The 12,575-nt window shown below is 42.1% G+C and overlaps 1 protein-coding gene across 1 annotated transcript; it reads right to left on the bottom strand.

Moving 5' to 3' along the window:
- Positions 1-35: 35 nt before the first annotated feature.
- Positions 36-12,367, bottom strand: LOC133401774 (syndecan-2-B-like). The gene is made up of 5 exons (XM_061675153.1): positions 12,085-12,367; positions 5,392-5,524; positions 3,017-3,210; positions 2,183-2,444; positions 36-2,098 (listed from the first exon to the last, which is right to left on the bottom strand). Exons 1-5 carry the CDS (start codon positions 12,142-12,144, stop codon positions 1,935-1,937), a joined length of 813 nt encoding a protein of 270 aa, XP_061531137.1. The 5' UTR covers positions 12,145-12,367; the 3' UTR covers positions 36-1,934.
- Positions 12,368-12,575: the final 208 nt, after the last annotated feature.

The following is a 12,575-nucleotide window of genomic DNA, read 5'->3' as shown; positions in this document are numbered from 1 at the left end:
AAATAAAATACAATCCAAAAAAAAAGCCATGTGTGTAAATAGTTTCTCTGCTTTTATTATATGTATTCATTCATGTATTCAAGACAATTGCATACATCTGGTTTACGAACAATTAACTGAACCAGAAATATAATAAAACATACATTTGAAATAATCTAATCCGCAGGAACAAAGATATTTATCTGTACATTTTACATACTGAAATTGATTATAGTCTAATATAAATTAATACATGTCAACGTATCATCACTACATAGGAGACAATTCCAAATGAATGTTTCAAGAGCTAAACTTTTGCTTTAAACCACACAGCGCATGTTTGCATTTCATCGAGTTTTTTCTTTCTAGAGTTTTAAGTGAAATGCAATTATGAATGTGGTTCTTTTCAGCCAAATCTAGACATTAATTTATATATATATATATATTTTTTTAAGAACTACTGACTCCGTTCCATCAACTAGGACCCTTTCGGTCTTGATGAGAACAGTAAATCACAGAGGGTTAATGTTCCAAATAGTTTGTTTATTCCAGCCATGAAATGTCGTTCGTTGCCCACATTTCTCCAGGAAATTTGAGAAATCCATGGGATTCTAATCTTCTGCAAAAAAAAAACACCAATTAAAACTGACAAAAGGTGGGAGGTATTGCATGTTGTGGAAAGGGAATACGTTTTAATCAAAGCAAAACTGCTGCAAAACATTAAAAATATGGTAATATTTCAGTAGAGCTTTTCTTTTTTTTTTTTTTTTTTAAAAAAGAGGCCCAACTATGAGGCAACTTTTGAAAAAAAAAAAAAAAAAAAGACTGCTCCAAAATAATGTTCCCTCAAGCCACAACGCAAACAAAAAATGCTTTGGTGTACAATTTGCACTAGAGGAAATGCTAAAACATATGAAGATAAAACAGAATAACTACAAAAGTACTGCATCATCACACTAGAAACCTGCAGAGAAACTGTTATTTTACTGAAAAACCTTATTGTGCAGAAAGGCCCTCAATGGCGTCACCAGCCAAACCTGTTATTATAGCTGCATACAGTTGGCAATTGCAATGGAATGTGGTTTGGCTTTGCTTGCTGCACTCAGTCATCACAGAAAATAGTAATGTAAATATTAAGAAAGTTCAATGCAAAGCTGACATACTGTGTGCGTAAAGGCAATGGGAATGCAATGTGTAGACTCCAATAGTTTTCTCTTTAAAATGGCTTTTGGGTCCAAAAAAACAAAAACAAAAAAAATCCACAAAGAAGCTACAATTTCCAAAGACAACAAAGAGAGCATGTATATTGATTAGTTACAATTTAACATTTATGAGGGGCAAACAAAGTTATGTACCTGCAGAGGAACCCAATCTCACGTACCAATACTGGACAGAATATGGAATTACATATTCACTTGTCATGACAAGAACAAAAACATTCATACAGTCAGCAAAAAGCGCTAAATGAAATGTAACAACACTTGAAATCTGACCTCGAACAAAAAGGGATCAACGCTCGGTTCTTTGGAATACTCGTACCATTTTATGACATCATTCAAAACACAATGACGGTGTCCTACTTTTTGGTTTCAGTCGACTTCCTTATGACCGTTTAGCCCAGCTGACACAATTGTGAGTCCATCTTAGACAGGCAGTGTGGGTTTAAGGCACAGTGTTGAATGGACCTCCCTTAACTACAATGGCTGTAATCCTGTGATACTCTAGAGACACTTCCACTCCTTTCCCAGATTGGAATGATATGAATGCATTTGAATTCTCCCACTCTCTTGGAGAATTATGCAGACTAAAGACAGAGACGTGAAAAGATAGCAGACGGGAAAGATGAGGAGGGGAAGTTTGCTGCTGTTGAAGATCTGAAAATAAAGCTGATATTGAGCCGCTCTGAGTCCAAACTGGCAGGTGATGATATCTATTCACAGTCTCTATTGGTCAGTTCAGGCGTAAAACTCCTTGGTTGGTGCTTTGTGGTAAGCCGTTGTGGAAAGTTTGGTGTCCCCCAGGTCGTAACTCCCTTCATCCTTCTTCTTCATGCGGTAGGCGAGGAGGACAAGGAGGAAGATGGCGCAAAACAATCCGACCACCACGCATGCTATCACCGCTGCAAGGGGAGAAAGAACCGTTGAAATGTTGCGTATTTGGTACAGGTTTCCGTGAGACCAATTGAAAGTCAATGGGTGCTTACCTGCCAGCACCTCCGTTCGCTCCCACATGCTCTCAGATGTCACATCATCAGGAGAGTCAAACATCCTGCTGCCTCGGCTCACGAGGATTTCATTTGTCTCAACTTCGTTCGCGACTTCATCTCCGCCATCTTTCGGGGCGGAGGAGGAGGAGGAGTCCCACCTATCCAGGCTGTTGTCCTCGTCGGCTTCTTTCATGTCCTCGCCCTCCTCAGAGGTGGAGCTGGGACTGGGAGCGTGTGTGAACCAGTCAGCTGTCGGCGCCTAAAAGGAACGAGCGGCCATTACAAATGGCTTTCGAAAGCATTCGCAGGGTTGGGCAAACGTTTGTGCTAAAGGGCCTCATTTGATTTTGAAAACAGACAGATGGGCCAGGTCATCCGTAGGTGACGGCAAAAAAGAGAAACAAGTGTAAATGGAATAGCTAAATAGGTATGTAAAATAATGTACATTTGATTATAAAATAACACTTGAGATTTTATCATTAATTATGATTAATTAGACAATTTAATAAAATGCACACAAAGTAGTAAAACGTGTATGTACATTTTCCTGACTAACACGAGTGTATTTCACTACTTACAGTAAATCAATGATTTAATCAGACAAACGAATAAAAAAAAAAACAAGAATACACATGCAAAATATTTTTAATGGTCAAATAATTCACTCATTTTTAGTGAGTGAATTATGACAAGAATACACATGCAAAATATTTTTAATGGTAAAATAATATAACACTCACAAATATTAGAGTACATTTGATAACACCAATCAATTAAAGAACGCAGTGGAGCATATAGGGCCATACTTTGCCCAGCAAATTGTGCTTTTACCTCCTTGTCGTTGGTGTCCTCCCTCACTGTTGCTGTCTCGCTGTCCAACACTGTGGTCGGCGGATCGCGGCTGTCGGCTGCTTTGGTTGGTTGATCGTGACCAGAGTCTGTCGTTGGCCGGGTTGGAAGCATTTCTTTGTTCTTGTTCGAGCTAACAAATGTGGTAAGGATCACCGCCTCTTCGTCATCTTTGTCTGTCAACAACAGATTGGTATGAGTCTGTTTCAATAGTTTGACCTTATGTCTCCAAATGCAGTTACTTTTGAGTTTTGTTATTTTAGCAATGTTGTAATGATCAATATGAAAGGTGCATCTCAGTAACTTAGTATATCAGGTAAAAGGCAATTTCAGTAATTAATGAAAGCTCATTATAGTCATAACAAAAATGATTTTGAATGCTTCTTATGTAACATTCCATTCTTGAGATTTTTTTCAATTAGTTGTGAACTATAATCAGCAAAATTATAAATGAAATGTTACTGTGTCTGTAGTGAATCAACAAAGTATCTGTTTTAATTTGTGCAGTAAACTACTGAAAGAAGTTTTCCACAATATTCTAGCTTATTGAGATGTCCCTGTATACATTATATTTTGAAACCTTAAAATTTGAATATCACAAAAGGTTGTACAATTTGATAAACCAGACTGGGAAAAGGGAGGCTGTGATGCGGGATGTCAGCCAATGACATCAGAGAACTTCTCAACATATTCGTTCAACAACAATCTGAAGGATTAACTGTGTACATGAATTAAGCGTTTTCTTTTTGACTATATATATTTTTTTTTTTTAGGAATGCAAGCACAAACAAATGGCACCAATTACAAAGGTATATTTACATATGTGTGCAAAGGTCCCTCTAAGGTTGAATGGGAGTAGTGTATGAAGCAACAAGAACTGGAGGAGTATGCGCTGAATAGCAACGTGCTAACGACTTGAAAGGGCATTATTATTGACTCAATTCAGTTGTTTATGTGGTATTGCTTGATTCATTGGTGACTGATTGCGTCTTGAAACAAAACGGAGCGCACTAATTGGCTGTAACCGGCAGAGGCGCTGTTGGTTCGTCTCGACTAGTTTGCGGCCTGAGGAGGAAGAACAAGATTATGACAGCGATGGGAAGTTGAGCTATGTCCACAAAGCAATAACTCATAATCTCAGCAGGGCAACATTATGAAAGTAAGCATAATGGCAAGTTTAATGATTACAAAGGCCAAATTGTTAACCATCTATTTCTATTTATGTTAGTTAGCAAGCTACTTTAATGAACAGATGCTAATATGATTCTGATGGTGACTCAAATGGTGAAAATAAATATCAGGTGCCTTTACCATTCTGACCAAAATCAAGAGGGTGGGCTTTTTGGAACATATTTATGTGTATGCAATTTTTTTTTCTATTATAATACTATCTTATTCTACAATTACTGTGTTAACTGTGTTACTCAGTCAAAATGACAGCTGTGAGCAAAACCCTTGTGCACAATACTGTACATCAGTGATTTAACAATAGAGAGAGAGAAGCTCATTGTGCCGTTAGAATGTGCTCTCTGGTTGTTTACAGCACGGTTGCTTCGATAGATTCTCACCTGGGAGTGGCATCAAGATGACTCATTATGAATAAAAGGTGAAAAGTGCTTTGCATCAGCTGGCTTCTAATAAACCCCGCCTCACCCACATCGCTTTGGGACAAACATCAGGAACACCCACAATTGTCAGAACATATAAGCAGTCATCCAAGTGTGTAAACAGGTCAAATTAATAATAGCAAGTGTACTTTCTGGTTTAGGTAAAAAGACCACACCTGACATCTGGCAACAGATGATCCACCGCACCCCCCTCCCACACACACACACACACACACACATACTTGATGATGAACACTTGAAACACATTAACCAGTTTTTCCTGTACAAATAAATAACCCTAACTTATTCTGCCATCGCTATTGACTCGAGCTTCTGTTACCCCGTGGTGCCGACAACCTGAATAAGTCTACTTCAGCATTGAGTCCAGACTCTGCAGCTGTGTGCACATGTTCCTGAAGCTCCTTACTTTTTGCGGCAAAGTGTAAAATTATCTTGTTTCTTCCTTGTTACTGATGAGACTTCAATCATCTTAGCCACTAAAAGTACACCAAACGAGAGTCAGGAAAAACAGGAGAATAAATTGCGACTCATTTTTACTGCTCATCCCACAAATGAATGTTCCTTACAAATGGGGCATTATTTACTGTAAAAGAGAAGTAAACAGGTGGTGCACAACTCAAACATTGTTATAACAGGGGAAAAAAAAAAATCTACCCAACTGACAAAAACTTTGTTTTGTTTTATGTTTATTTGAAAATACAGCTTACCAAGTCAGCCCAGTCTCCTTACCATAGTCTCCGGATCCAGATCCTGAGCCGAAGTCATCCCCATCTTCATCATCTACCGGGAGGTCACCTGATGTTTGACCCTCTATGTAAAGGTCATCTCCCAGAAATTCGAGTGACTGGGAAGAGACCAGCATCTGAGAAAAAGACATAATAATTATTGGTTATTATCAAACAGTATTATTACTCATTTAATGAGAAGCACTAACAAAAATGAAGAGGAAAAACGAGATTTTTTCTTTTTTAAATCTGAAAAACCTACTTTATGCACACACCCAGAAAGTCATCGACTAGTTGACCTTTGGTTTCTAAGAATGTGTCAATAAAGTGATACCAGATTGAGCAAGTAAAAAGAGGTCATAGTTTGTTTGAATTACTCCGCGTAGTTTCAATTCAAATGCTGCCACAGTGTTTTGCAACAGGACTGATAACCCCGAAATCTGTTGCCATCTAAAGCATCACATGAAATCCAGGAGATATTGTATGGTTAATCGCCAAAATGCTACATTTATTAGCTTGGTGTTGGCAGCATTACATTTACAGAATGCAGCGTGATAATACGCCTGAAATTCTGTAAAATAGACACACACACACACACACACAGAGAGATGAATGTGGCCCATTGAGACGTGAAGTATGCACGTCTGGTATGCATGCTATGCTTCCACTAACACAGGTGCTAACACGGATGGATCCCTGCAAAAGGAAGGGAACTTCTTAGGAAGCAAGTGCTGAAAACAAAGGAGACAACACGGCCATGAAATGTTGCTCTGATTCAGAGAGTAGCGATTTATTATTTTACACGAAGCAGATGTGTTTTGTCACATTTCGGTGTAATAATTCACACATTTAAAAAAAACAAGATGTTAATGGTTAGGGAAATGTTGCAAAAGGCACGTATTAAATTGGGAAATAGAAATCCAAGGCATTGAGTAAATAGATTTGAATAATTTCCCGGAAAATAGATTTAAAAGCCTAGAGGTGAAACCTGTGTCAAAATCGAAGCAGAATGTTAAGATATGATCATGAACATTTCTGTCGGGGTGCACAACTTGGTTGCTACCAGCAGAGGTGCTGGTGAGTCAGTCTCAACTAGTTTGCCATCTAAAGAAAAACAACATGAGGACAGGATGTTTCCTTCACACTGTGACAACTAAAGCACTTTTCAAATGTGAATGGTCATTTTAGTCCTAACACATGCGCTAATAATATACAAGAAGACTCTGGGCTGTCCCCAAAATATTTTAGAACACACAGCATCACCATGGCATAAACAGAGACTAAATAGTGCTTACTAACAGAAAAGGTACAATCAAAATCATTATGTGCCACCCCTACACAAACATCAGATGTGAAGTTTTTGCAAAATCCTGCTAACTAACAAACCCTTCATCCATCAGTTTTCTTCCGCTTATCCGAGGTCGGGTCGCGGGTCAGGAGCTTTAGCACGGAAGCCCAGACTTCCCTCTCCCCAGCCACTTCAGCCAGCTCTTCCAGGCCAGCCGAGAGACATAGCCCCTAGTCTCTCCGGCGTGTCCTTGGGGTAGGATCTCATCCCCGACAAGGAGAGGGCACTCCACCCTTTTCCGACTGAGGACCATGGTCTCAGATTTAGAGGGGCAGATTTTCATCACAGCCGCTTCACACTGGGCTGCGAACCACTCCAGTGGGAATGGGATCACGGCTTGATGAAGCCAACAGAACCACATCATCTGCAAAAATCAGAGCTGCAATACTAAGGCCACCAAACTGAACCCCCTCTACGCCTCGGCTGTGCCTAAAACTTCAGTCCATAAAAGTTATGAACAAAATCTGTGATAAAGGGCAGCCTTAGAGGAGTCCAACCCTCACCGCAAACGAATCCAACTTACTGCCGGCAATGCGGACAAAACTCTGACACTGGTCGTACAGGGACCGAACAGCCCGTACCAGTGGGTTCGGTACCCCGTACTCCTGAAGCACCCACCACAGGACTCCCAGAGGAATATGGTCGAATGCCTTCTCCAAGACCACAAAACAAATGTCGACTGGTTGAGATAACTCCCATGCCCCCTTGAGGACCCTGCGGAGGGTGTAGAGCTGGTCCACGGCCAGGACAAAAACCACACTACTCCTCCTGAATCCGAGATTCGACTTCCCGACGGAGCCTCCTCACCAGCACCCCTGAATATACCTTACCAGGGAGGCTAAGGAGTGTGATCCCCCTGTAGTTGGAACACACTCTCTGGTCCCCCTTCTTAAAAAGGTGGGGGTCCACCACCCCAGTCTGCCAGTCCAGTGGTACTGTCCCCCATGTCCATGCGATGTTGCAGAGGTCAGGACAGCCCCACAACATCCAGAGCCTTTAGGAACTACGGGCGAATCTCATCCACCCCCGGGGCCTTGCCACCGAGGAGCTTTTTAACCACCTCGGTGACCTCAACCCCAGAGATAGGAGAGCCCGCTTCAGAGATCCGAGACACTGCTTCATGCCAGAGTAGCATCTGCTCCATTTGCACACGGATTGAGGAGTGTCTGTAACATTTGCACAACCAACATTGTCCCAGATGATCGCACTACTCGTCACTTTAAACCGCATACACTCCTTGAAGTCTCGGCCCCCTTTGCACAATGGTCATTGCACCGGACTATTGCAATATTAGTCATTCCAACTGCTCTAAGTGCTAGAGGACTCTGCATCTTTTCGCACAATTGTTTTTTGTCAATGTCTTTATGTCCCCAAAGTGTTCTGTAAATTGACTGTCTGTTGTACCAGAGCGGCTCCAACTACCGGAGACAAATTGTTTTGGACATACTTGGCAAATAAAGATGATTCTGATTCCTCATGGGAAGGTACGTCGGTGGAATTGGGGAAGTCTTCAAAGTATTCTCCCCACCGACTCACATAATCTCAAATCGAGGTTAGGAGTGCCTCATCCCCACAATACATAGTGTTGATGGTGCACTGCTTCCCCCTCCCCGAATCACCGGAGGGTAGACCAGAATTTTCTCGAAGCCGCCCGGAAGTCTTTCTCCAAGGCCTCACCGAACTCCTCCCACTTCCGAGTTTTTCCCTCATCGACCAACAAAGCTGCATTCCGCTTAGCGAGCCGGTACCCATCATCTGCCCCAGGAGTCCTATCGGGCCTTTTTGACTTGTGGGACAAAAAGGCCCGATAAGACTCCTTCTTCAGCTTGACCACCAAGGGGTTCGGGGATTGGCGCCACGACAGGCACCGACGACCTTACGGCCACAGCTCCGGTCGGCCGCCTCGGCAATAGAGGCGCGGTGCATGGTCCGCTCGGACTCAATGTCCCCCGTGGGTGAAGGTCTGCCGGAGGTGGGAGTTGAAACTCCTTCTGACAGGGGATTCTGCCAGACGTTCCCAGCAGACCCTCCCAATATGTTTGGGCCTGCCAGGTCAGACCGGCATCTCCCCCCACCATCGGAGCAAACACAATCACCAGGTGGTGATCAGTGGATAGCGCCGCCCCTCTCTTCGCTATCCCAGCTGACTTCAGTTGAAAGGCAGATTACACAAAGGAATTGAACCCACGCAACCTGCACAGAAGACAGCTGAATGTACCACCATCAGTGACCACTAACAGATGACAAACCGTCAGCTATCAAAACTATACTTCTAAATATGTACTGTATGTGGTGTCGAAAGAAATTGAGATGACATATGAGGAACCTTTTTTGTTAAAGTATGGTGCAAAACGGGTGGCTGGAAAACATGTTGATCTTCTGGTTTAATGCAGTCCTTAGGTTTTTTTTTTTTTTTTTTTTTTTTTTTTGAGTAAAAGCAGCTCACACTAGTGTCTGCCTCACTGGTTTGGAGGAGCAGGATTTCCTTTTATGGCAATAGAGGCTCACCTTACTGTGACCTCAGGTGCTTTCATCTGCTGAACAGCAAAAAAACTGCCGCCCATCTTCAAAAATATCACACACTATACATAAATATCACATCAACTAGATGGAAACGGAACACCAGAGTAGACCTACTGCGAGGTTGTGGGCCAAAAGCCAACGGAATAAAACCAGCAACAAAATAAAATACATTTCACTATCATGCTCCGGTGCCAGAGAGATGCCTGTTTACATGAAAAGCAGACATCTGGAAAACATACATGGCGCCTCTCACACACAGAGAACATACAGTATATATATATATATATATATATATATATATATATATATATATATACACCCATCTGGTAACCTGGTGCTCTGTCATGATGAGAGTTTGCTGGAAATGACTCCGTGACAGCAGTAAAACACTGCACATATGCAGCAGACCATGGCACGTTTGATTGGCTCAGGGGGAAATGCATTATTACCTCTTGTAATAAATAATTCCTTTATACCAATCAGGCTTACAGTTATTACATGGAAATATTTCCCATATGGGCTGAAAGTCAATAATAATGACAGACACACATGGTAGCATGGTTGTGTAACCACCTTGAGGACATAGCAGGGCAGCAGTGCCAAACGCTGTGTAGTGTCTATTCTGTCGACGTATACTGCAACTTTTTGAGAGCTTCAGGTTGGGTTTAATTACTTCGAAATGGAACTTGGGCAAAATTAAAGTACGATGGGCTGGTTTTCTGCCAATATCATATGCTGATCTACCACTGCACAAGCTCTGATCGCCTCGCCATGGCGAGCTTGAGACTTCCACTTTAAAGTAGTACCGTGTCAAACTGCAACACCGCATTCAGCACATCAGCATCTCCTGTCTCCAGCCTTCTCAACAAATTTTATTCAAGAGAAGACTGAGGGCAGCAAAATGGAAGTGAAGACTGTGGGGGGGGGTTTGACATTTTTCTCCTCTTTTCACTGTTAACGTTATAGTGAATACTATAATATCACGGCAGTGGTGTGAAATTTGACACTGAATACTCACTGGCCTGCTGTGTTGAAAGCAATCATCTCAGTCCAACAAGTACTTTAGACATCACACGCTGGGGGTGACTTCACACATCTAATTATCTGAATGCGGGATTCTGTGCTGGCCTTGTGAAAGCTTTCATAGTCGTGTGAAAGGCACAGGTCGACAAATGTTCTGCTAATGATGATGATGGGCAAAGAGTTTGCAATATTCTAGGATGTAAAAACAATGTGTCTAACATGTTGCGTTTGGTAGCAAAAAAACTGGAACAACAATACACAAGGGAACCAACCCTGTGACTTGTAAAGAATGAAATGTAATACTGCACAATAGATGCTTGCAGATGATTACAATGCATCAAATCGCCATTCTGAATGAAACTGTTACTTTCTTTCTACACACACACAAATATTTGCAGAGGCGGACAAAGCGGATAGAAGACTCCATTTTCTATGCCGCTTGTCCTCATGAGGTGAGCGCGACCCTATCCCGTCTGATTTTGGGAGCGAGGCGGGGACATACCCTGGACCGATCGCCAGCCGTAATTCGACCATCATTCCCTTCTGGACAAATTCGTCTTCTATTCACCGATCATGCATGTTTTTTGGAAAACCCACTCAATCACGAGGACAATATGAAAACTCCACACCGGGAGACCATGGCCCAGATTCAAACGTCAGAACTGTGAGGCAGACGTGCTAACCACTAGTACACTGTGCTGCCCTTGACGTAACGTGTGAATCCCAGTACAAGAATGGAGGCGGGTGTCGTAGTACGTCTCAGAAATTCTGTCCGTCCCACGCGGCTCCGAGCTTGCCTGGACTAGCCCAGAGGGACTCACGGTGAGTCATCCATCCAGAAAATGACAAAAACAAAACAAAAAATACCTCATATCCTGTCACGAGCAGAGAGCGCCCGCTTTGACATTCATCATTCACATGAACCAGTAATAATCCTAACCTAACCTAACCCTAACCGCTAATTCTCCAGCCATAAAATGAGCCATGGCGCCCAGCAAATTTGAAAACTGGCCTACTCTGGAAGTGAGGCAACGCAAAGCTCGGCGTCAGGACTGTTTTGTTAAGACTTTTCACACTTAGAACCTGCAGGGCCGTCCATGTACTGTAGGTGGGGAAACTTCATAAACTCTCTCTGGAGCGAGTCTCAGGTTTCAGCTAGCTTTCTTTTAACCGAGTCACAATTAACACGCTTATTGAAAAAGGTAACATAGTTCCATTGGACATTAACTGACTTCTATCAACACCATCTTTTGGTCCCTGTTGGAGAAGAAAAAAAAAAAGAGAGCAGTTTTAGCACGTTTCAAGCTGTTTTACACACACAGAGGGGGAAACAGGTTGTTGTTGTTTTTTTTTGTGTGTTTGTGGGGGGGGGGGGAAATAGCATGAGATGAGCCATGCAGCATGTGGGCTAAAACTTGATTACATTGTAAGCTTTATCCAACAACGTGTGAGTGAGAAAGTAGTGTTTTTGAGAGGGGAAAGGGGGAAAAAAAAAAAAAAAAAAAAGAAGTAGAAAACAGACTGGTCCTGTGTGAACTTGACACCATCTAACCACCTACACATGGACTGAGAAGGCAATGGCTGAATATTAGTCGGCCAAACACATCTTATCTCACTGATTACGTAAATATAGACGGGCATTGTGTTTGTTTTTAGACAAGGTAGACCAATTAGAACGTTTTGTGTCGAAAATGAAAACAGGAGTACACTGAACGAATTGATTACATACATAGATAGAAAGAAAGAAAGAAAGAAAGAAAGAAAGAAAGAAAGAAAGAAAAGGAAAAGTCAAAACGTACTTACTTTTTCACTTATGAATCCCGGGGCTAGCCCGACGAGGAACAGCAACCACAGAGTCCTCATCTCAATTTTTAGCGAGACGGCGGTAACTGGAGGAACTAATTAAAGTGGGCAAGAAATAAAAATGTACGTGTTCAAATCAAAAGTGAAGTCCTTGAAAAGTCTGTCGCAGTCGCGTTTCGGTCGGTATGTTCGACAATCCCAATAAATCTGTGCTGCTGCTGCCGCTGGACGAGTCGAGGTGTGGAGTCGCTCGCTGGATCAGTCTGGAAAACAAAATTGTTTGGTCTGGCAAGGCAGCGTGCGCCGCGGTGACGTCATGACGCCATTGCGTCACCTGAAGTGGAAGTTAGGGGCGTGTCCCACTGCCAACGGATTGATTTACAACGAAGCCAGATAAAATCAGATTGATGAAAAATCAACGTAGGCTTAATTTATATCTAATGATTTCTTTTAGTTAATAAGTACAATTACCTCTACATTTATTTGATATG

Source organism: Phycodurus eques, chromosome 4 (assembly GCF_024500275.1).
Source record: "Phycodurus eques isolate BA_2022a chromosome 4, UOR_Pequ_1.1, whole genome shotgun sequence".
Taxonomy (NCBI): domain Eukaryota; kingdom Metazoa; phylum Chordata; class Actinopteri; order Syngnathiformes; family Syngnathidae; genus Phycodurus; species Phycodurus eques.
Note: the sequence above shows the minus strand (reverse complement) of the source record. Positions and strands in the feature narration are given on the sequence as shown.